This window comes from Nothoprocta perdicaria, unplaced genomic scaffold, assembly GCF_003342845.1.
Source record: "Nothoprocta perdicaria isolate Ctin4 unplaced genomic scaffold, notPer1 scaffold_75, whole genome shotgun sequence".
Lineage (NCBI taxonomy): Eukaryota > Metazoa > Chordata > Aves > Tinamiformes > Tinamidae > Nothoprocta > Nothoprocta perdicaria.
This window is the reverse complement of record NW_020456032.1, coordinates 263,822-287,057: the sequence shown is the minus strand read 5'-3', so window position 1 is coordinate 287,057 and position 23,236 is coordinate 263,822. Positions and strand designations below refer to the sequence as shown.

At 46.6% G+C, this 23,236-nt stretch overlaps 1 protein-coding gene across 1 annotated transcript in view; it reads right to left on the bottom strand.

Moving 5' to 3' along the window:
- Positions 1 to 13,908, bottom strand: part of LOC112957658 (heparan sulfate glucosamine 3-O-sulfotransferase 3B1-like) — a 105,117-nt gene extending 91,209 nt beyond the window's left edge. The window contains exon 1 of the mRNA XM_026051386.1: positions 13,831 to 13,908. Within this exon, the coding sequence (XP_025907171.1) occupies positions 13,831 to 13,908 (78 nt within the window). The remainder of the gene's footprint in view (positions 1 to 13,830) is intronic.
- Between the last annotated feature and the right edge of the window lie 9,328 nt (positions 13,909 to 23,236).

Genomic DNA, 23,236 nt, shown 5'->3' with positions numbered 1-23,236 from the left:
TGGACACGAAGCATCTCAAGGATTTCTCTGCTCTGACTGGGTAGGTTTGGGTAGCACTTGCAGGACGCTGCTTCTCAGACGTGTTATGGAATAAGTAGTTTTTGGGTCTAATCTGAGGGAAAAGCAAGTTCCTAAGGGCTGAGAAATTCCTGTCTGGTGCCTCTCCAAAGCGGAGGAAGGTGCCCTGGCAGCCACGCGATGTCAAGGCAGCTTTGGCTGCCCCTTTGCAGCTGCAGGGGAAAGGCCCCCTTCCCAAATCCTGATTTTACCCTGTGCATCCTGCCAGCCCAGCACGTTGCAAGGGCYGGAYRCACAGACCTCTAATATTAACAAAAGAAACCCTCCTGGTTTCAGAGAGCTTCGAACCCAGGCAGGCATGGGCAGTCAGACAGGACGAATACCAGAATATCTGTGTTATAACCAGTTTAAAGCACTTTCTGAGAGAAAAAAAAAAAAGAATAAGTGACAGTTCTCTTGTAGCAAGCCTATCTGGCCAATGCATAAACTACCATGCAAGAAACCTACTGGAAACCTTAACTTAAGCTATTCAAAGGCATCTCACTCGCTGCGCACCTTGACCTTTTGATTTACAGTCGCACAGGCTCCATGTGATACGGCAGTATTTTATCAGCTGCAGGAGTGTGTACAGATAAATAGCTCAGCCTCAGAGAAGTAAACATGTCAGCCCATGACAGTCGTTTCTTTCATTAGGGACGAAATGACTGATGTGGCTCCAATTGTCCTGTGCTGGGTACAGGAGGCAGCAATCCCATTATCAGACATCTGCACGAAACTGGATCACTGGAGGTATTCATGTGGTCCAGTGTAACATGGGAGCCGTCAGATGGCAGACAGGCAAACTGGAAACAGAGGTCTGAACCTGCCAAAGAGGTCTGAGGTTTCCTTTTGATGCGGATCCAACCTGATCATGCACACGGGACAYGACTGCTCATTGCCACAGAAGCCCTGGCTGCAGCATTGCATTCGAATTGACTTTACACTGACCCTATGTTCAAGTGCAGAAAACATCCGGTGCTTATTTATCCTTTTTCCCCAGGGGCTGGGGGCCATGTCAACCCATAGACCATGCTCAGAGCACCCGTTCGCCAATGCAGCCACCATGAATGAGCCTTGTACCACCATTCCATGAGTTTTGGTGGGACTGGACTTTAGTCATGCACAAGTTATCACTGTTGAACACTGTGTTGCTCTTTCCCATGGCTCTGTGCCATGTAGGATACTCACATTTAAAAGTTTTCCCTGTTGTATGGCAGCCTCAAGCAGTTTCGGGGACTTCTTTGCAGTGTTGGCAGCCTTCAGCCCAAATTCAGCACATCTCTGACCTCTACCTCTGCTCCATGGCCCAGTGAAATACCACTGGAGTGTGGCAGCAGCCTGGAATAGAAATGGCATGGAAATTTTCTGCAGTGATTCTGGTTTTGATATGAAAAGCATTTTGTGCAAAGGGAAAGAAAAAAAAAAGATTGCTTTTTGTGCTGACCAGAACTCAACCCCAAAACCTTCATTCCAGAATAATTCAATGTAAAACAGAGCATGTCAGCATTAACTGAATCGAGAAAACATCCAGTGCTGTCCATCCACCTTTTGGAAAACCTGATTTTGCTTCAGCTTTCTTATAAAAGAGACTTCAGAGAAGACTTTGGGTTCCCACCCAGTTCCTTCTCCCTTTTCCTACCACACCGTCCAGCTTAGACATCCCTGGGACCAAGGCCTGTCAATCAGAGCAGCAGAAAATTGAATTCCCGATCAGTTAAAAACGGAGATGTCAGATCAAGTGTGGGCAAAAGACATAAAAAGCYAAATGGGATGTTAAAATTTCAAACAAAACCAAAGTGCACTTTCCATTTATTTCTGCTGCCAAAATTTGCAGGTATTTCTTGGTATGCTAAGACTTCTCAAAGTTAATCACACAAAATACTCTCTGCTTCTTCTGAAGGTTTCATGATCTTGCTGGATGAGCGGAAATGGTGACTGTAGTTCTCTCTGAATTTCTGGTGTTTGTTATGTCTGGTTAGGACTAATTACATTTCTGCAATGGTTATTGTCATGAGTTCCGGACCTGCTCCCCCAACTGCAACTCTACCTTCCTGGGTTTTATCRTCTGGGGACTCTATTACAGTTGGGTTGATACTTGACAGAGGATCTTAGCTGCAGAGCTGCTGTAGTGCTAAGCTTTGCCTCTGTGGTCACCRAATTAACACAAACTTTTTCAGGAAGACAAAGGAAAAATAAAGTGTCACACTGAGGTATGAAGGTGCTAAGTCTTTCCCCCAGCCTTAACCACAAGTGGAGAAGCTCTCTCCAGGATGGAAATGCTCATCTGATTTTTAGAGCAGAGAGCATGCAGTGCTGGGCAGAGCAACAACCGAGTATTTGTGGTGTAACAGGACCAAGTTAAGAGCTCAGATGATCACTGGGTATTAAATACCCTCAAAATAGCAATAACACAGGGTGTTATTAGGAGATCCACTGAAAGGAGGAGGTCAATCATGGACTACAACACAGYCGGGCAGCCCAGATTTGGAAAAATTTATAGACATCAGAAGCACAGGTGAGAAGGCTTCTAGGATGCCTGGAAATGCCTGTCTGGCCCAGCTACTGCTCCTCGTAATAGCGCTCCAAGCTGGCTTGAACTGTTGGAAATGGTTCATACTGGCTCCTTCAGCATCTCCCAGGCTCTTGAGGTACAAGCCATTTGAGCTTCTACAGACAGCCTGATTAAATAGATAATCATTAACATTTGTCATTGGTACGCTTCATATCACAGTATTAAAGGCCACATGTGGAGCAAAGGCAGGAGTCCAAACACTGTTAATGGAGATCTGAGGAGAATTCTTATGAGTTACTGCAATAAATAGCACAAAACTGGACAAAAATATGTCAGAGAATAGATTTCTATCCAAAAGAACGTAGTTGGATATGACTGTAGAAGTCTCCAGTAGAAGTCTGTGGTAACACACTGGCTGCAATACTTTCATTTGGGAAAAAAAAATTGTTTTTTCGCTTTTTGAGAGGTCAGAATTAATGGTGGGGTGGAAAGCTCTGCTTTGGTGCCCACTCCGGGCCATGGTAGCGTGCCTTGGAGGGTGGCAGCACCCAGAAGGACCCCTTCGACTCAGCACCATTCGAGCTGCTTGCTTAGACACCAGCCAAGGTCTGGGCTAGCGGTGGCTGCCCTGGAGGAAGCTGCAGCTTTGGGATGGGAGGGACACCATCGCCCCAGGACAAAGCCAAGCTGGGAAGCGTCCCAGGCAACATCATGGAGTGGATGTCCCCAGCGGACGCGGATGTCCCCTGAGGTGCCAGCGTGYGGCTGGGGCTCTCCGTGTCCCTGCACGGGATGTGCCCTGCCACAAGGGAGCACGGTGGCACCCTGCTGCAGCCCCCRGCGCCGCGCGCCCGCCGCTAATGAAGCCGCCGGGCCTTCCTTCCCTTTTTCTTCTCTTTTAATGGGCTGGAACACCCCATCCGAGCAGAATGCACTCGAAAGAACAAGATACTTCCTTTGTACCAGGAAACAAATGATGATTAATGTGTTAGTTGTAATTAATCTGCGATGACAGATTAGTGGAGCAGTGGCGATGTCTCTTGCTGTGGCAGGAGCCAGTGCTGATAGGACAGCTGGTGAGAGGGGACACCAAATTCAATTTGCTCCTCATTTGCATACATATGACAACCATCTGTGCTAATAGCACTGCAATGTCTCTATTAGGCTCCCGTCTAGTGTGCCGGCTCACCTAGACTCCAATTAGGCCTTTAAGTGAGAAAGCTTAAAGCATAAATATTTGCAGAGGGAAAGAAATGGCTCAGCAAGCCGCTCCGTGTCCTGCCTTTCCCTTCCTGCTGAAGGCTGAATCCCGTCCAGGGCCTGAGCTAACCTTGCTCTGCTGCCGTTTAACACCTGGTACTGAGACACAGCSTGTGACTGCAGGGATAATTCCACCAGCACTAGCCCCACATTATCCAAAAAGTGTCCTAAGCCTTGGGAGCAAATGCAGGAGAAGAGCTGCAGCGGCTAAATGAAAACCACGTTTGCTATGGGGAAAAAAAAGCCTTGACYGGCAAAGGTGCATGTCCGTTCTTTTGGTCCGAGTTTAGGCAGGTAGGTTTTGATCACAGGAGGGTATCCCCAGGATGAGAAGCAAGCCAGCTTGCAGGCGTGACGAAGAGGAGCAGCAAGGGAGGTTACCCCTGCAGAAGGTTGTCCTCTGATTTTCATCAATGGACTTGGACCAATGGACTTACCAGCTGCAGCTGGAGCAACCCTGCGCATGCTGCTGGAGCACACAAATATCTCCAGCAATGAGTGAGCCATGGGCATTTGCTCAAAGTGCCCATTTATGGGCAAACAGTCATCCTAGTCTCCACTAATTAGGGAAACAGTTAATTAATAATCTATCTCACCAGTTCATCCTGCTTTTCCCAGCAAGATGATTTCTGCAATCCTGAGTCTATTCCTTTTTTTCCAGCCTTAGTCTCTAAGACACATTCAATGAACAACTGAGCACCTACAGAAGGACCAGGCAGAAGAAGACATGCTGTAAGAGCTCATTGTAATTATGTTAATGTCAACCTAGAAGTGGGTCCTAGCATTTCAGGTACTGTGTAGAGCAGGATTGCACATCCTTCACTACAACAATGTGGAAACCAGCCACAGAGAATGACCGGGAGACCGCTACATCTGCAGGGATCCAGATTGATATCTTTAAATGGTTCAGTGCTGCAAGGAGAGATTTTCTGCATCTTGACCAGGAATCAACTCCAAATCCTCCCTTGCAGGCCAATTCAAAGCATGGCTCTGTGCTGGACATGTTGCTCCTGTTCACAAAGCATCACTTAAAGTCCATATGCCACCTAAGAAATTGTGCCCTATGCTCAGTGGGCAGAAGGGCCTGTCTCCATGCTGCTTTGCTCCACTGCCTTGTTCTGCTCAGCAGATCCTTTATTTTGCCATACATGAATAAAGCAACAGGTCTGCATGCAGGGTTACTGCTGGAAAATAGAAAGGCATGCCTGGATCCCAGGGCAAAGTGAAAGGCTCCACTACTGCACTTGCAAGTGAGGGGAAGGTTCACCCCAGGATATTTTTTGAGGTTCCCCACATACCAATATGTGCTGCTTTGCTCCAGGAGCTCTCTGGAAAGAAGTGGTTTATGCTGCTTGTTCCCATCCACCAGCTAYGGGATTCCTTGTCCATTCAAGACAGCCCAAGGGGGACGTGCCAGAAGTTACCATCCTTTTGGAGATGCCAAAAGATCCTCTGCCTCTTTGCTGTCCTCCAGCCTTGCCTGCATTTCCCCCCATTCTCCAAGGCTGGGTGGCAGGTACAGAGCTGCCTCGGTGCTGTCTCCTCCTTTAACTYGTAGCTAAATAGTTAAGCAGTGCAGAGAGCTCCGAGTGGGAGCATGAAGGACTGTATAGAACTGGTTAGGTTCTACAGAGGGATCCACAGAATCTCATTTTACATGTGAATCTGCAATTTAAAGCTGACAGGATTGTTATTTACTTCTGACATCCAGCAAGGACATAGGGACCATCCTCTGCTTGCACGCACGCAACCACCTCGACCGGAACGGCTGGAAGATTTAAAGAGCTTTTTTGCAAACCTCTTGTGAGCCAGGAATTGCTTATTGAAGATATCTGCAAGTCAAGCCAAGCAATAAATCCAGCCCAGTCCTGAGATGAAAACTGGGAGCACTGAGAAGCAAAGCTCACATGCCCCAGGCACCTTGGCGGAGAGCTCGTAGCCGGTGGCCTTTTGGAGATGTGCAGCTCCCTGGAGTACCTCTGCTCCAGTCTCGGTGCCACTCTTGGAGCAGTTTTATCCTCACAGTGCTCTGCAAGGAAGGGGCTGCTTTCACCTCTCATGGCACTCRTGGGGGCCTGAGGCAGGGCAGGATCATCTGTCATCGGAGAGGGACACGCTGCAGATGTGGCTGGTCAGTGCCCAGGGGGRAGCACTGCTGATGGGGGTTCTGAGCTGCTTAGCCCTTTGCTAACCCGTAAGGTGCCCAAAATGTTGTACCTCATTTCTCAACCGGGCTCACCAGGCCCAGCAGAGAGCTGCACTGACCCTAAGCTGAGGGTCACCTGCATCTTGCTCAGGGCTGTTTATGCAGGTGGGAGGAGGAGGAAGCAGTGTTTGCATTCACCACTGTGGGAGCTGAAACCCTCCAATGTACTAAATTTGGAGAATAATTAGCTATTTAAATATCTTTGTCCTGAACCTAAGTGGCTTTTCTCCTGGTGGGTCCCATATCCTGAAACCAAGGGCAGTGTTGCCTGAATCAGATCTGTTCTCCCCATCTCGGCAGGTCTGACGTCTGGTGGCGCGCGGCAGGGCAGAGCAGAAGCGAAGACTGGCGAGTGCCCCTGCAGGCAAGGCGCTGGTTAATTGGGTATTTTAGTGACGTCTGACACGTTCTGAGGCTGCCCCGCTTTCCAAAGACAGGAGCTGCCAGGGACCATGTGGTGCCACTCACCGGTGCCACCGCCGCAGCTTCCCTGCCCGGGGCAGTGATGGAGTGATCTGCAGAACCCGGCCGGCACCCAAGCCAGGCATTAAACAAACCCCAAAATCTTAGGCATGAAGACTAAAGTGAATGAGATGTGAAAATATGTAATTAAATCTCCAAACAACCTTAACTCTGTCCTCCAGTGATACCACGTGTGGTGCAATGATTGAAGAACATTTCTCCCAGTGGACACCAACTGGTTAAATACAATTTTCAATAACATTCTATTTTTGTTCCCACTTAAGCAATTTTATCCTAAATTCATGCTATCCACTTACGCATACAGAATTTTCATGTTTCCTTTTTTTTTTTTTCAATAGAAGATGAAGTAGAAATTTTACATTTGCCTTTGAAAATAAACAACAGTGGTTCAAGTCTAAAGGAGGAAAACTTCCATTACATGTTTACTGTTGGGGAAAAAAAAGCATTTCCAAAACACTCTGCCTATTATCCACCCTGTCTGTGGAGACAGACTGAGTGTTTTAAGTGAAAAATAATCAGAGAGTTTTCTAAGCTGATAGGATTAATGTTACATGATTTAAATTTTCAGCCTACTTTTTTATTATTGATCCAGATCGTTAACTACAGGAACTTTAATTAAAAATGTCATTGTGTAACTCAAAAAAGGCCGAGTAGCACAGCAATCCCATGCAGCCGATGTAAATTAGTTCACATAAGTCGTGTTTGGGTTTCTATTTCTTGTCTTGGAAACACAGCCAAGGCCAGGAGTGATGGAGAAGCTGCTACAGCCACTGGTATGCTGCATCAGTATGTGCCAGGCTACCCCTGGACTCAATTGCAGCTCTCAGCTCCTGAATTACAGAAAACTGGATGAATATAGCCATAAAAGGTTATTAAAAATAAAGAAGTAAAAAAAGCAAGAATGCCTGGTCAGTGAAAACAGCCCAAATAGCAGGGGCTGAGGATGTGCAGGGCAGTGTGAGCATCCTGGAAATGCAAAGACATCATGGGAAGTTGCACTAACTTGAGCATGATTTCTGAGAAACCTGTAATATTTGCAGCAAAAACAATAAGGCGGTTTTGTTCTCAGAGATCCTTGTAATATCTTCCTCATGAAAAAAAAAATAACGCAAAAAGCCCAACATCCTGTTTTTCTAGAGTAATTCTCAACAACTAGAGGTTGAACTTCATGGAGGCTAGTTCCTACTTGGCCTGGGCTCCATTGGGAGCCCTATCACGGTCTCCTAGCCGTCCCAATGGCCATCTCTCTTCAAGCTTCTCTAGGAGGAAGCTCACTGCAGAGCATCTGGCCAACACTGTTAACAAAAGCATCTTCTCACTTCAATATTACTAATAAGACAGGACGATTGAGTCCAGATGGTGCAGATTTAAACCAGACTGGATGACTTTTAGCAGGCCCACCTTGGCACCCTTCTTTCTGCATGACCAACACAAATTTTGGGTGGCCTTCGGTAGAGTGAGGGCTCTTAGCTGTGGTTGGTGGATGCTCCACCTACATGCACCAAAAGGCAGCTTTGATTTTCTTCCCTCTGGAAGCAAAGGCAGATGAGCCTGGGAGAACTCAGCTCGGGGGGCTCATTCAGCACAAGGGTGAAGGACTAACCTCTTTCCTGGGTGATGCAGGGAGGGCTCCTCGCTGCGGTGGTGAGAAGGGCACCCAGATGGAGACTGAGCATTCCCAACCATGATCCTGTTTTCCCTTTCATGTGCATGAATCTAAATCGCAAATACCGCTGCCGAGAGCTCGCAGCCGTGCCTGAGGGGAGCCAACGTGATCAAACATGGGAACGAACACGAGGCGATAGCGCTGCTCACCCCCATGTAGAGCTCAATCCACCACCTCCCCGCCACAGTCACACGAGGAGATCCAGTCRGGAGCCTGTCAACCTTCCCACCCTCAGCAGAGTAATTTGCCGAGTTAAATACACGATGCTGCCAGCCAGCTATTCCCACAATTAATATAAGATGTCATGTTCTTAAGAGGTGAGTTATGTGTTTATGAAGGAAGATTGATATGATAAATAACGCAGTCCTCTTGGTGGCACTTTGGAATTGCACCGCACCGCTCTCATTTGAGCGAGGAACATGCTAATTACCCTGCGCCAGCCAGATTTCCTAATTCCACTCTCCACCATGCATCTTGATGGCATTAACTATGCCTCCGCTCGCAGCTTTAATCACCAGTGCCGAGTCTAAGTAGCTCTCCGCTGTCACTAATGATTCCAATCTAAACAGTGAATAAATGTTGACAAAATACTCCCCGACACTTGCATTTCAAAGATGGAAAGTTGCCTGCTTATTTCTTCAGGCGCAAGGGAGAAGTTATTGCAAAGCCCTGCAGACGGGGCTTGTGAAGGTGGCAGCCAGCAGGACACTGGCACGAGCAGCACGAGGGACAGTGCCCTCTTGAAAAAAAAAAAAAAAAAAAAAAAAAAGGAAAGAAAAGCCTTTTTTCTCCGTCCCTTGGAGGAAGGCTGAGCCAGCAATCTGCATGCTCACTTGGAGACCTGGGGCTCAGTTCCCCACTTGGTCCCTGACCTCCTTGGTGGCCTCAACAGAGTCACTTTCCTGCATGGATTACAAGAGGCACCTTACGGACAAGGGCTCGCTTCAGAAGATAATTCTCATTTTCCACTTGACAGGTGCTGCCACATCAGTGAGCAACTAAAACACTCAGGGTGCAGGGTGATTCACAGCCACCAAACTGTTGTGGTTCTTCACTTGCCGTGCCAGGGCCGAGGCAGCCTCTGTGGTGGGTCTCATGCAGACGCAGATCTCTGCGCCGGTGGTTACAGAGCCTGCTTGGAGCCTCAAGGCATGCCTGGATGTACACGGCACCGTGCAGGGGTGCCAGGGCCAAATGTGTGCAAATGGAGCTGGAATTCAGCCTGGCTTTRGTGTTGTGATGCTTGATCGCTGTGACAGCTCAGCTGTCCTGGGAGGAGATGCTTAGAGCCYAGTGTCTGTTCTGAATCCAGCACAGCCCCGTTCGCCCAAAACGCCTTTTCCCAAGCCTGGGAAGCCTGCGGTGTCATGCACAGGCAGCACAGCTTGTGCATATGGACAAAGGAGGAACAGGGGATGGAAACCAGGTCCCCGTTTCCTAGCCAGGTGCTCCCAGGCTCTGAGCACCCTGTTTTCTTCACCTAGGCAGCACACCAGCACCTGGTGACCAAAAATCTGCTTCAGAGGTGAGGGATCAGCTCCCCTTTAGCACATCATTGCATCTCTATTAACCCCAAACTGGGGGGCTGCTGCTGAGCCTAAGGGATCCCTGCAGCTATGAAGGGAAGGAAAGGGCCAGGACAGCCTGGGAATCTCAGAGCAGGGCATGGGGAACTGCTGCTGCTCAACAAGCCCTTGAGCTTGCAAATAAATCCCACCTACATTCATTTTGTCAGCCCAGATTGCTGATCCCATCCCTATTCTTTGGGTGCCTCCTCATTCTTCAATACAGTAGGGAATTGCCAAGGCAGAGGGCAAGACCCAAAACATCCAGATTAGCTGATTTGTCCTCACCTACCTTTCCCAATTCCTGGTTCCTCAGCTGCTTTCTGCCCAACAGCAGCTCCCACTGGTCCTCTCCCATTCCCAACTTCTCCCTGTCTGGGGCAGACAGACCAATTTTCCCTTCCCACCACGGCTCCCCATAATCACCCTTTCCTTGGACACAAATTAGTCAACACCAGTGGTATGTTAATTAGTGACTAATTAGTTTTTCAGCTCACTGATTGAACGAGAAAACAGCTTACCATGTAGAAACCCAAACAGTTGCACCTGAACTGAAGCATTTCATCCTTATTTTTTAAACCTATTTGAAAAATAAATTTTAAATATTAATGACAGTTTAAAGCAAAAATCAAACAAACAATAAAAAATCAATCAATCAAACAAACAAACAAACAAAAATTCTGGAAAAAGTTCAAATTAAATATTGAATTCCTTATATTTCTTTGTATTTCTCCCCCTGTGTGAAGAAGAAAGCACTAGGAAATAACTTGAAGGATTTGCCCTGAAAGGAAGAACTATTTCAGCTGACTTAGCATTTATTTTGGGGAAAAAAAAGGTTACATGCCCCAAGTTTACCATATACATTACTCTTACAGTTGCAGAATTAGCATTCATAGCTGCCGCATAGAAACTAMAAGTCACTGCGGGAAGGCGGCTGCTTCTGCACACATCTATCTGTGTGTACAGACACAGTTTTGTGACCGTGTGTGACTTGAGCAGAGTCGGGACACGCTGCCCATGAAGCTGGAAAACCTCTCCGCGTGGCTCTGAGCATTAGCTGTGCTCCCCCTGATTGCTACAGCTTARTCGAAATATTTACTCAAGGCTTAAGAGCGTGGGCCCTTTGATGCGGGGACTACCAGACAGAGGTTCAAAACCTGGCTTTTCTTGAAATGAATGCACGGGGCTGGGAAAGACGTCCGACCGCTGGCACTGCCTTCCAAGCCTGTCTGGCGCAGGGGAAAAGCGGGGGAAATTTAACAGAAAAAGTCGTCATTCTTCTCCTCAGCCCCTGAAGGGCAACATGCGAAAAGCCATCAAGGATCAAACAGGTGTCAAATAGGGAAGGAGGCAAGTGGAAAAGTGGAGTTTAAATGCCCCGGCTTTGTTAGTATTCACTTTACATTTCAGAATTAAAAGCATTTTTGCTTGGGTGTGGGCAGCCCAGACAATATCCATGAGAGGTTCCTCATCCAGAGGCTTACCCTGGTCCTTCAGCTATGCTCCAGGGCAATCCACAGCACAAAACAGGGATTATTACAGCTCCCATTACTTTTAGTGGCCTGATTTCCCTTAAAAGCTCTTCTACCAGACTTGTCTTTTCCTGTCACAGCTTGCCACAATCTCACACGCCGTTTCCCTTCTCTGAGCAACAGAAAGGCTCTTTGATTACAGCACAGTGCTAAAGTGGGAGCACATACATTGTGATCAGCCTAAAGCATCCCTCCAAAAACTACCCTTTACTGCAATATACTCTATAATAARGAAGTGTCAGGTGAAAACAGGGAATTTTATGGCCTAAGGATGCAATGTTCAGAAGCTTGCATTTCTTTTTGAAAGTAGAGTGTATTTCTCAACCCTTGCATTGGTTTCTGTTACTCACACACTTACTTACCAACAGGCTACTTGTTCCATGATAGTCAAAATCAAGTAAATAGGTGAATTTATAGATCATATATTTTGGTGAGACATCTCAGAAAAGGGTCAAGGATGACAGCTGACACTTCACTTATGCCACAACCATACTGAACAGTCACTTTCGGGTATTTCAAGAAGATTAGGCTCAAATTTGGGTATGCAGGTCAACAAACATCTCAGCAGTGAAYTTACCCATTTAACTGCTCTGCCTTTTGCTTCCTGAACAATGAACCTTGAAATCAAAATGGTTTGACCAGCCCTGGATAATAATTACAGAGTTTTCTGGTATTTACTGCTTTTCTTAAAACCCCAGATGCTAGATTCGCTGAATTGCACAGGAGTTTCATCTTTTATTTAAAACAGAACTAGATGTTCCTGTCCTTTGTGGTTTCAAAGCAGAGTACCCAACAGGAAGAAAGCATATCCTAAATGTCTGGAAACCAAAAAGTAAATGCACAAAGTCAAACCTATTGTGTCTAAAATATGTGTGTTTTAATTTTAAAGATGATCTCATGATTTTTCGGGCTGACTCAGGGCTTTCTCCTCTGCCATAGCCACAGCCATTTCATGTTCCCAGCACTGGAGCACAGCACACAATATTTCTCCCTTTCTCAAGGGAATTTACTCTTTTTTTGCCATTTCCAGTCATTCACTTTGTGCCGAAGATCAGCACGACAAGGATGCCCCTACTGCATGAAGCAGCCATGCATTAYGTTATCCTGAATCACTTCCTCAGTTCCTGCAGAAAGTAGATCTACTGCCTGCCTTAGTTTCAGTCTCATTTCTTTTCACTCAGTCCCTCCCTATTCCACAGTCTCCGGGTATCTGCTTTTATCCTTATAATAAATTAATCTCCTGTGCCATTTCTCAGTCTTATATCATTTCCAGAGGCACCAAGCTTCATCTCTTCAAGTCTGTTCTCTTGTCTCCCTTGTGATGCTCTGCTCAGAGATTTTAGTCACTTGCTCTCGAACCTTTAGTCCTAACTTTCATTTTTTAAAGTGGTTTATGACTTCTCCAATTTAGTAAGACATTACTGAATGAGGCTGGAGCTTGGCTTGTCAGCTTTTCCAGCAAGGTTATAAATCTGTTTGTGAAACACGAATCTGATGAGAGGGTTGAAGAGTAACAGGCTGTTTATTCCTAACAGGCTACAGATGCCAGTGCCTCTGGATCTAAAATGAGATCTATTTTAAATATAATTTATTTTCTGCAGAATGCAAAACAGGTGGGGATGCTATTGGGATGCTGCATTCTTAAAGGGTAGTAAGGAAGCAGTGCCCAAAGGCCTGGCRCAGCCTCCTGAGGTGTTCACTGGATGGATGAGAAAATGGCTAGGGTGACACTCCTGAACCTGTGCAACGTCACATTCTGGCATCTTATATGCTAGGATGCTGGGCCTCTGCCTTGTAGCAGAATGTAGACAGGATTATTGTCAAATGGCATCTGTGGACTGGATTAAACCCTTGCAACTGGAATATTCAGCTTTCTGCTTCACTGCAGTCAACCTAAGCAACAGCCCAGGAGCCCACAGGTTCCTGCAGCACCTCAACAGGACACCAGCCGCAGGCTGCAGGTCCTGCACCCAGGCCATGCTAGGGGAGAAGCACATATGTAGGGGAGGAGGGATGGAGATGGCTCTCCTAGGTAGCCAACACGTGGCAATGATTAGCCACAAGGTCCCAGGGAGACTGCATTTCATCCAAAACTTCCTAATGGGCAGTTACCTACTCGGAGTTGCGGTGGGATGGAAGGAGTCCCACACTGAAAACTGCCCTTTCCACTGGAAAGATGCACTGCAAGTTACCTGCAAATACTCTCTTAACACACATTTTCAATGTGGGTAAAGAAAATGTACCTGTGTCTCACTGCATAGGTGCTCAGGAGGAGCTGGGCTGCTCCCTGCAGTCAGGTTGGACAGGGAGGGCAGGTTTGGACAGCGAGTGATTCTACCTGGAACGCTTGCCCTGCAAAGGGAGCACAGACGGCATCTCCTGTGGAGAGACCTCTGCGTCATGTCCAGAAGTTAAGGGCTTGAATGCGTTGCTGTTAAATAGAGTGAATAAGAAACAGGCAGGAAAGCCTGTGCACGGTGCTATTGCTGCATCCTGGAGATCCTGGAGATCCTGGAGAGCTGAACTGCGTATTCTTCAGCCCCACCTACTGGCACCTCCTCTAGGAGCTCTTTGCACAGCAGCAGCGCCGGGTCCACGCTCCGATCCTTGGTGCATCCCTCGGGCATCGCCGCTGCCAGGGAGCTCCGGGGCTGCTTCCAAACCCAGCCCTCCTGTCTTGCTCCATTAAAACACATCACTGAGTTCTTAACGGAGAGGGGACAGTGGCAAAAACCCCCATCAGCCAAGACACATAAAGATAGAATAACCTTTGGACAAGCTCTTCCTGAAAATGCAGCATTTCCTCGGAAGCGAGTCCAGCAGGGAGAGTTATTATGGGAAGATTTACTTCCCCTGGGATGCCGGGCTTTTAATATTACCCTTTTTAAATAATGCACATTTAAAAAGGTTATTTTACTGTGGGAAAAGGTTAACGGTGATGTTGGTTCTCTGCTGCCTATCCTGGAGAGAGTGCCTTATGACATGCACTAGCAGAAGGAATAAACGTGGTACTCCTGGCTTGGGCATAGTGGTATCGAGGCGCTGGATGAAGGCCAGCAGTAGGCAGCAGGATGCACCGTCTCACTGCAGAGCTTCCTCTCGTGCTTGGCGAGATCCTGCTTCGAAGGGCTAGCTTTGCCCTCGGTTCGAGTTTTGGCTCTCCTGTTGCTCACAGACCATGCGGGATTTACCATCTTGTGCCTTGTGCTGCGGCAAGTCCCTCTTGGCTTCACAGCATCCTGCTCTTGCCCACACTCAGCTCTACCAACACGGCAGCCTGGGTTCTCCTGGGGAGGCCTGGAATAGCCCCAGCAGCTAAATGGCCTTGGATGCTCACATAGGAGATGGTGCCACTGCTGCAGTGCCTGGGTCCTCATGCAAAGATGCTGTAGATTTGCAGGTACTTTTGTAACTGCAGGTACTGACGCACAGGAAAGGCAAACTGGGAGCATGCAAGGTGCCCAGCTCCAGTCCTTGTTGCACAGCAAGACACATCCTCAAGAGGCTGCACTAAGCGGCTTGTTTTTTTGAAAAAATCTCTACTAATTTCCATCTTCTCCTGCTCTAGATGGAGGAGTGGTGAGGATCCAGAAGGGGGAATGTCAGGCCAGCGCCTTGGAGAAGGAGGAGAGGATCAAGCGATGTTGCTGGGTAAAGTCTCGTTTGCCTTGAGAAGGCCACCTCTTTTGAGTATCTCAGCCCAATTTTTCTCCTTCTCTCTCTAAATATATCGGGGAAAGGCAGATGTCACCTATCATCCTATCGTGGATGTGCAGAGAGGGCACAGTGCCCGTGAGGGGCAGCAGCAGACAGGTGTCGGGGGAGAGAAGAGCTGAGCTGAAAGCTGATGGATTTGTTACTCCAGGAGTCAGGAAATGGAATTTGCTGGTTACCACAGGATAATAGAAGGAGGAAAAGAAGAGCTGTATGCTTTAAGGAAATGAAGCATATTTTGGAGGGGGGGGGGGAAAGAGGATTTTTTTTTTTTTTTTTGCAAAGAGAAAATGCTTCTGGGACAGGCAATCACCTCTAAGAGATGGCATCAGGAGTTGGTTTGGTGCCTATGGGAACCAAAGTTGCTGCTAAGGGAAGGTGTTGCAGGAACATGGGCCCCGAGTGCTAACAGACAGGTCTGCGAGGGTGAAACCACCACCTGCGTGTAGGAACCCACCACATGGCCATCACGTACAGCTCATCCTGGGCTGGAGCCACCCCATGCCAGTTACCACCTCCCACTGCAGCTGTGCCACCACCTCCTCGCGTTAAAGACCTGCACTCAAGTACTCCCTGGAGACCTCTGGGCTTAGCCAAGCCACTGGACAAGGCTGACGTGGAGCGTCTGCAGGTGGGTGGCCTTGGCTAAACCTCCGGGCTGGTGCTTTCAGGTGAGCCTGGATAAATAGCCTCACTGTGGAGAGCTCGAACTGAACCTGTGCTCCGTCTCTGCTCTGCTGCTGGTGGGCTAATGAGTTTCCCAGCTAAATCATCAGTTCTGTCTGCTCCCTGTTAACCTCTTCTCCCAGTCTCATCAAGAGAGATGAGGAAACACAAGTCATATAGCAAGGGAAGTTCCCTTTTATTCTGCAATTTACTGATACAGTAACTTGTGACATTGGCCAGGATGGAGCTTTTTTACCACTGTAACCCTGCTGCCTTTAGCAATATTACAGCCAGGAAGAGTTTATCTTGTTCAGTGTATAAAGGTGGCCTAAAGCACAGAGGAGAGAGAAGTTGCTGGCTCTAATCCCAAGACTAGATCTGTTCTCATCAGAAGAAACGCACTGTGATAGCAAAATTTATATGGGATCCACTGGGAAAGGCAGGGTTCTGCAGTGTGGTTTACAATATGCAAACCCAGCACATTCTGCAGCTCACATGTGGTTTAATTCAAATTTAATTTACGTCAAGGGTAACCTTTCTTGGGCCTGCACATATATATACCTGTAAGCATGCATTTAAAGAGCATAGCCAAAAAAAAAAAATTATAGCAATTACTTCTTGGATTTGCTACAGCCTGAGAAGCTACAGCTTGCCATTTGGCCATGGTTCTGTGCACCAGCAACAGGAATTACTAGAGAAGAGGGAAGCTCCTCTTCCTGCTGGACAGGTCGACTGCTACACCATTTTGAAGGCTTTTGCTTTTAGTTTTGGTGCAGCGTTCTGGCTTAGCTAATGATCAGGGCTGCTGGAAGCTGCAGTTACTTGTTGCTTTCTGTAGTTTCTCCAGGATGCTCTTGGGGACAATTATCTGCGTTGCACACAAGRACTGGAAGCACACCAGATACCTGGTAGCAATGCAGGGCACCGAATCTTCAAGATGCCTGTTCCTGAAGTTTGAGAAATACCTAAGCAAGAAAAGACACTGCTTTCCAGTGAATCTTAAAGGGTCTCAGAGGTGATTTTGCAGACTCCTCGTGGATTTGACTCGGCTTTCAAAGGCTTTTCCTGAAGTGTTACCTCCCAGTTGCTTGGAAAGGATAATGCTTTTAAAAGATTACCTAGCTCAGAGGACCAATTCTAGTGTTAAGCTGTGATCAGATATTTCAGATTGACTAAATCATTCACCAGCATGAATCAGAACACCACTTTTAAAAACAAAACCTTGCTGCTTTGTGTCACCTGCTTTTGCTTCTGATCTTTCACACTTCAAGTTCTGCAGCTTTAGCCTTGAACTTTATTTGTAGCTGGTGTCCAACATATGTTTGCAGTATCTTTTGCATCACTTAAAAGCACTAGGTAGCAGTGGTCTCAGCAGATTAATATAAACATATTCTTGTACTTTCCAGCGTTGTCCAAAGTGACCTTGAGTAGCTGAGCTGGATCCCACCTGAAGCCTGACTTTGGTGAGCCTGTTATGCCAGTAGGTGAGTAATTTCCATGTTCTTAAAGGCAAAAATAACCAGAGAAATAATGTTGTTTAAATACAAGAGAAGACAAATTCAACATTACCTAAAGTGGGTTTTTTTAGATATATGTATTTTTTGAGGACTAGTTTTGCAGATAACTTAATGATGTCTGATAGTGCATAGAGAAGTGCAATACTTTCTGAACAGGGAATAGTGTTACCTTACTGCTGGTTGGACTTCAGAAGGTTAGGACACCCCAGGACACTTTTGAAAGAAAATCTAGGCTTCTCATCACATGAATTCTGAGACTCAGGAAACAGATGGAGTTAAATACCTTAGCTTGTGCCAGGGTATCCTGCTCCAGTAGATAGAGGCTTTTTTGTTTTGTTTTGGTTTGGTTTGGTTTGGTTTGGTTTGGTTTGGTTTTTTTCCCTTGGTCAGTGAGATTTCATAATACGGCTTTTTAACTGTTTGATGTTATCAACTCTCATTTAGTTTAAAGCCCTTATTGCTGGTGTACCGTAGGCATATGAGAATTTCAGCTTTTTCTATAATTCTAACAGTTGTAGAGAAAAGCAAAGAGCAATGCCCAAGTGAAGTGTTGAAAGCAGATGAACAAACTATTTGCAAAACTGTGCTAACTTAGAAGTACTAATTTTGTCTTGGCCTGGTTATGGGGTCACCAGTGTTGGACAGAGGGTCTTCACCCACACTTAGAGTCAAGCCTTTGAATAGGACTTGGGGCAAAAGCCTGATTTATTACTTGCTTAAAAATCTACCTACCGCAGCATCTGGCCGGGCTATGCACTAATGAGGCACGAGAGGTTAGCAAGTCAGATCTAGGGGCTGGATTTGAAAGGGGCTGGTAAAGAATATGATTCATAACTGTTCTAATTATACAAATTAGCAATTGGGTGATTATGTTCTGCATTCRTGGTATAAAATTGACCTGCTAACCAACCACCGCAAGCAGGAAGCTGGTGATTTATGCTGCTGGGATTCACTTTTCTAATGATCTTTTGAAAGTTGGTCCGTCATCTGTAGCTGTTTGCACCTGTAGAGCAGTCTGGCGTGCTCTCTGTAGTGGTTTATTATTCCTGTTCCTGTGACTGCTCTGATGAACACGAGTGTTTGGGTTGTATTGTTTGGATTCTGGCGAGTAAGAAGACAAAAAGGGAGATATAAGAGAAAATTGTATATGATGCCATGGATGCAATGTGAGGAGAACTCATGCAAACTCATGATACAAATGTGAGGACATGTTAACTGAGGAATAAATGGTGAAGTAACTACAGAAATATCACACCTGCCTAGGAAAGTCCAGCATCTCCTTCTGTATTTTACAAGATGTGTTGTACCTTACTGAACCCACCCTCTCTTTTGCTGTCCCTTTGACAGGAGTCACTGCAGGCAGATAGGGGGTAGTTGGATGCAAAGCTCTCCAACATGACTCTGAAGGACCATGTGATGCTTGATGTTATTTCGAACAGCCACGGCCTCCTTAAAGTGAACAAGGGAAAAATGTGTTTATACAGCTAGATTATCTGGTGGAGAGCCTGGAAGATGTGTGTGATTGATGGTGGCTTAGGCTGTGGCATGTGGAGGCTAGTGGCAGCAGGGAGGGTGTGAATTCCCTATCCCAGAAGATACCTTGACCATTTGTAGCCCCAGCAGTGGCTGCTCTCCAGTGGGAGAGCTGTTAGCATAGCCTGCAGCTGTGTCTCCATCCCACCATCTCCTTCCAACCATGTCCCTGAATGCCCCTGGAGGAGACCTGAGTGTAGGTCCTCTTGGGTTAACTGTCTCTGCTCTAATTCCTTCTGCCCCATGGACAGAGGGAAGAAGAGAGGGGACAGAGGTACATGTGAGAATCACAGAATCACAGAATATTCAAGGTTGGAAGGGACCTCTASAGATCATCTAGTCCAACCTTCTCGCTCCAGCAGGCACACCTAGAGCATGTGGCACAAGGTGGCATCCAGGTGGGTTTTGAAGACCTCCAGAGAAGGAGACTCCACAACCTCCCTGGGCAGCCTGTTCCACTGCTCTGTYACCCTCACAGTAAAGAAGTTCCTCCTCACCTKGASATGGAACTGCCTGTGTTTCAGCTTAYACCCATTTCTCCTTGTCCTGTCACTGGCCACCAATGAGAAGAGCTTGGCCCTCTCCTCCCTGCATTCTCCCTTCATGAACTTATACATGTTGRCCAGATCCCCYCTCAGCCTTCTCTTCTCCAAGCTGAACAGGCCCAACTCGCTCARTMTCTCCTCATMCGAGAGATGTCCCAGTCCRTTAATCATCTTAGTTGCTCTCCACTGGACCCTCTCTAGGAGCTCYACRTCCCTCTTAYACTGGGGSCTACAAAGAAGAGAATCTACAAAGAAGAATCAAAGAGGGCGACATTCATTTTAATACTCTTTTGCAGCAAAGCTCGCAAGGGAGGGCAACGTCTCTGCTCCACAGCACACCAGAAGAGCAGAAACCCTCCCATGCCAAGCCTTGTAGAGCGCTGCTGTGCTCAAGCGAGGGCTCCCAGCCTGGGCATTGCAGCAGCAGGGCAGCAGGGAGGACACGTCCTTGGCCCATTCCCCGGCGCGAGGCCCGGCCCTGCCGGCCATGCCGGGCGCGCCGGGAAGGCCGTGAGGCTGGTGCCGCACGGCAGGGCCGCTCGCCAGCGCAGGCCCAGCAGCTGCGGAGGTGTGAAACGCTGACACACCAGCTGCCAGCAGCATTTACATCAGCAAGATTGCTCTCTCAGGACAATAATGGATGTAGGACAAATGATGATGGTGAGCTGAAAGTGCTATTACTCATTATTGAAACTTTGGATTACTCTCTGGCCAGTGCTAAAACTATAAAGCCGGCAGCCAGTGGACGAGCCCTGAGTAACCTCTGCCACTGAACTAAAAGCTTTTGGAGGGGGAACAGAAGTGCTATAAATCTTCAGGGTGACATTAAACATTTGTCAGAGAAACACTTTGGACTTATTTTAATCTCTTCTTTTCAGAGAGTTCATCATAACAAATAACCAGAGCCTCGGACCTCGCCAGTGAATCCCCCGCCTCTCCCTGCTCCAAATGGAAACTAGGAATGGCCCGTTAAAAGAAAGGACAGCTCTGCTCACTGGTGCCTCTCGTGCACTGTGTGGTCTCTGAGACTCTCCTAAATGGATACAGTCCTTGCAGTGTTTACACGTGCTGCCTATTATTGCAATGACACCGGGGCCTGCAAATGTTTTAACTCGATTTTTTTTCAAAAAACTGTCCATTAATCTTCCTCAGCGCTTGGAAGGAAAGTAAATTATTTACGGTGCGGATGTTATAGGGGATTGTTCCTGCATTAACATTTCATTTGGGAGTGTTAAATCTGTCTCTCATGGTAAGTTAGGGATTGCTTTTGTCAGGTGACTTGTCCAAAGATGAATCCCATCCAAGAAGCACATCCATGAGCAAGTATTCCTCTGCACAGGCACTTCCTTGCTCTCCATTCCCTGAGATGGAAGGAATGCCCAGAGCTCCAAATGAAGCAAACACCAGGGCCGAGGTGAAGGGTAAAGTGTATTTTAAGCTCAACATTTCTGGCCTAAGTGAGAAATATCCCATGGTAAAAGAAAAGTCAGATTCTGTGCAAACTTCTCACACACGTGGCTTTGCCAATTCACTTCCATTAACATTTCTGCTATTTTAGTCCTGGCTGTTTGAGGCTACAGTTCTCTCGCTTGATGACAGCAACTGTTACTGGCAAGTAAATCTGTTTCAGTAATGCATTGGATTGGGCTCTCCTTTGCAAGAGTTGCTAAATCTGACTTTAAATTAGGACCTCAGAAAACAAGTGGCCCTTGATATTATGCCCTGGAACCTGAATGAAAGATGTATTCACGTTCCCTGTGCTGAGCTTTCTTGGTCACTGCTTCYTCCCTGAGCTCCTTCCTGCTCCTCAGTCTCCCTCCACGGCAGGACAGGATTAAGGTAGCAGGTTGGTGTGAAAAATTAGAAAGGGGCTATACCCAAAGGCGGCATCCAAATATTTTTCCAAACACTGAAAGTTCAGTTACTAACAGGAATTTTAGACATAGTTTTAACCATTTTTAAAAGTCCTAGTGCAAACAGAAGAGCTTTTTCTAGGGGAAGCATCTCTGCATGTCTGAGCATAGTGGGTCTATCAGGGCAGTTGCGGTGGAATAGCCAAACTACACGTGCAATAGCTTTCCTGTGTGCATTGACTTGTGTTGCTACACGCCGAGTGTCAGGACTTCCAGACTCTCTTCCTAGTCATCCTCACAATGCTTGGGACAATGATTTTTCCCTCTAAGCTAAAGCTGATCTCTCTGTGACTGGAATGGCAGAGCTGGTTGTAAAGTGCTCTAAGAGCATCTGCTGAAAAGTATTAGATAAACATACTGTAGTAAGAGCATATACTTAAAAACCCTGGCCAGAACCACTTCCCTGTTCCATGTGAGTGTGTGCCTGGGGGAAGCGCATGCACAAATAGAGGCAAAGCGCACTGCAATATTGACATGTCTTCTCTCCAGAGAAGAAATGTTTGAAGAGTCGATTGAGAAACAAAGAGGTTAGAAACAGACAGTCTGGGAAAGCCTGAAGTTCGGAGCACTGCAGTGCATTTGACCAGAGAGGATGAGTCTGTTAATGGAAATATTGATTGTCTCRGAGGTTCAGTGCTGCCAACCAACCTGCACATATGGTACCAGTTTTATTGATATATGAATAAGATTAAACATGACACCTGTGTCAAGCGAATCCCTAGGTACCATTTAACTAACACTTAAAGCAGCTGCTTTTGAAAGATTACCTTCAGGCACAGGCCACCCAAGCAGAACAATATCATCACCTTAAGCACTTTCCCAGTTGCCGGCAAATGGGAATTCGTGCCTTGTAGCAATATAATTAAACAGTATTAGTGAAAGTCAAACAACAGGGCATTGAGTGCCTGAACGTTCTCTGTGGCTATATGGTGGCTTCACTGATTTTTCTGTTATCTCTGCACGCAATCATGWGCCTACGGGGTTAGGTCTCTGAGCCTTTGAGCTGCTGCCTTGAGGATGGTTTGCAAGTTTGCAGATAGGATTTACTGTGAAGCAAAATGTTGGACTATTGTGAAGCTTTCTGTATTACTGTGTTTAAAAGACTCATCTCTGCACTTTAAATGGAGTAGTTTTGTTGTGACAACAGGGCAGGATTTAATTTCGTTTCTGACAGGTATAGTGCATTAAGGATGTGCCTACCTGGTTCAATAATAGTCAAATAACTCTGCACTTGAAGTCCTGTGCACAAGAAAGTAGCTTGTTCCCCTGCCTCAGCCTTTGGAGGAAACTGTCATAGTTCCATGATTGCTCCTCAAGCTTCTGATTCTTAAATGTAAGCCCCAACGCAGGAAGGCTGGCTGGTCTGGAGTAACTGCAGAAAATTCGGGTATTTGAACAGCAAGGATACTGGTATATGCTGGCCAGGAAAGGACAATGCAGGCAACAAGATCATTGGTTCCAAACTTCATTCTTTGACTCTGATAATACTGACAAATGAGGTAGATGGGGGACACTGTCATTTTTGCTGCTGTCCCTGTCACTAATTGCTGACAAAGGTGACAAGGTGACAAACTGCTGTTGCACTCTGAGAGCCTTGTGGCTGGAGACGGATGGAGCACAGTGTTCACATCGACCAGCTGCTCTGTTTTCAAAAACTAGATTCTCGTTCTCTCTTTCTCTAACTCTGAGCCTCCCCGAGACCACGGGAGGTACAGTAAGAGTAGCCAGTGACCTGCCTTTTGGAAGCAATGGTAACAAAAAATTATTGTGTAGTTCCAAATGGACATGCTGAATTCATGAGCARTTTCATCTTTCTACAGCATCATCTTCATCTAGACTATCCATTCCATTAAGGAAATTGTTTTGCTATTTGGAACTGCAGAAGTATTGTCAGTAAAAGTTCAGTGTAACTGTGGAGGTATTCAAAAGCAGAAAATGAATTGTTCATGACATGGCTGTTAGTGTTTTTGACATGAATAGGTCAAATATTCCTTAGAAGGCATTTAAACATTTTCCCCCTATTTTACAGGCTTGAAATAGAAGCAGCTTGGATTGTTATTAAATTAA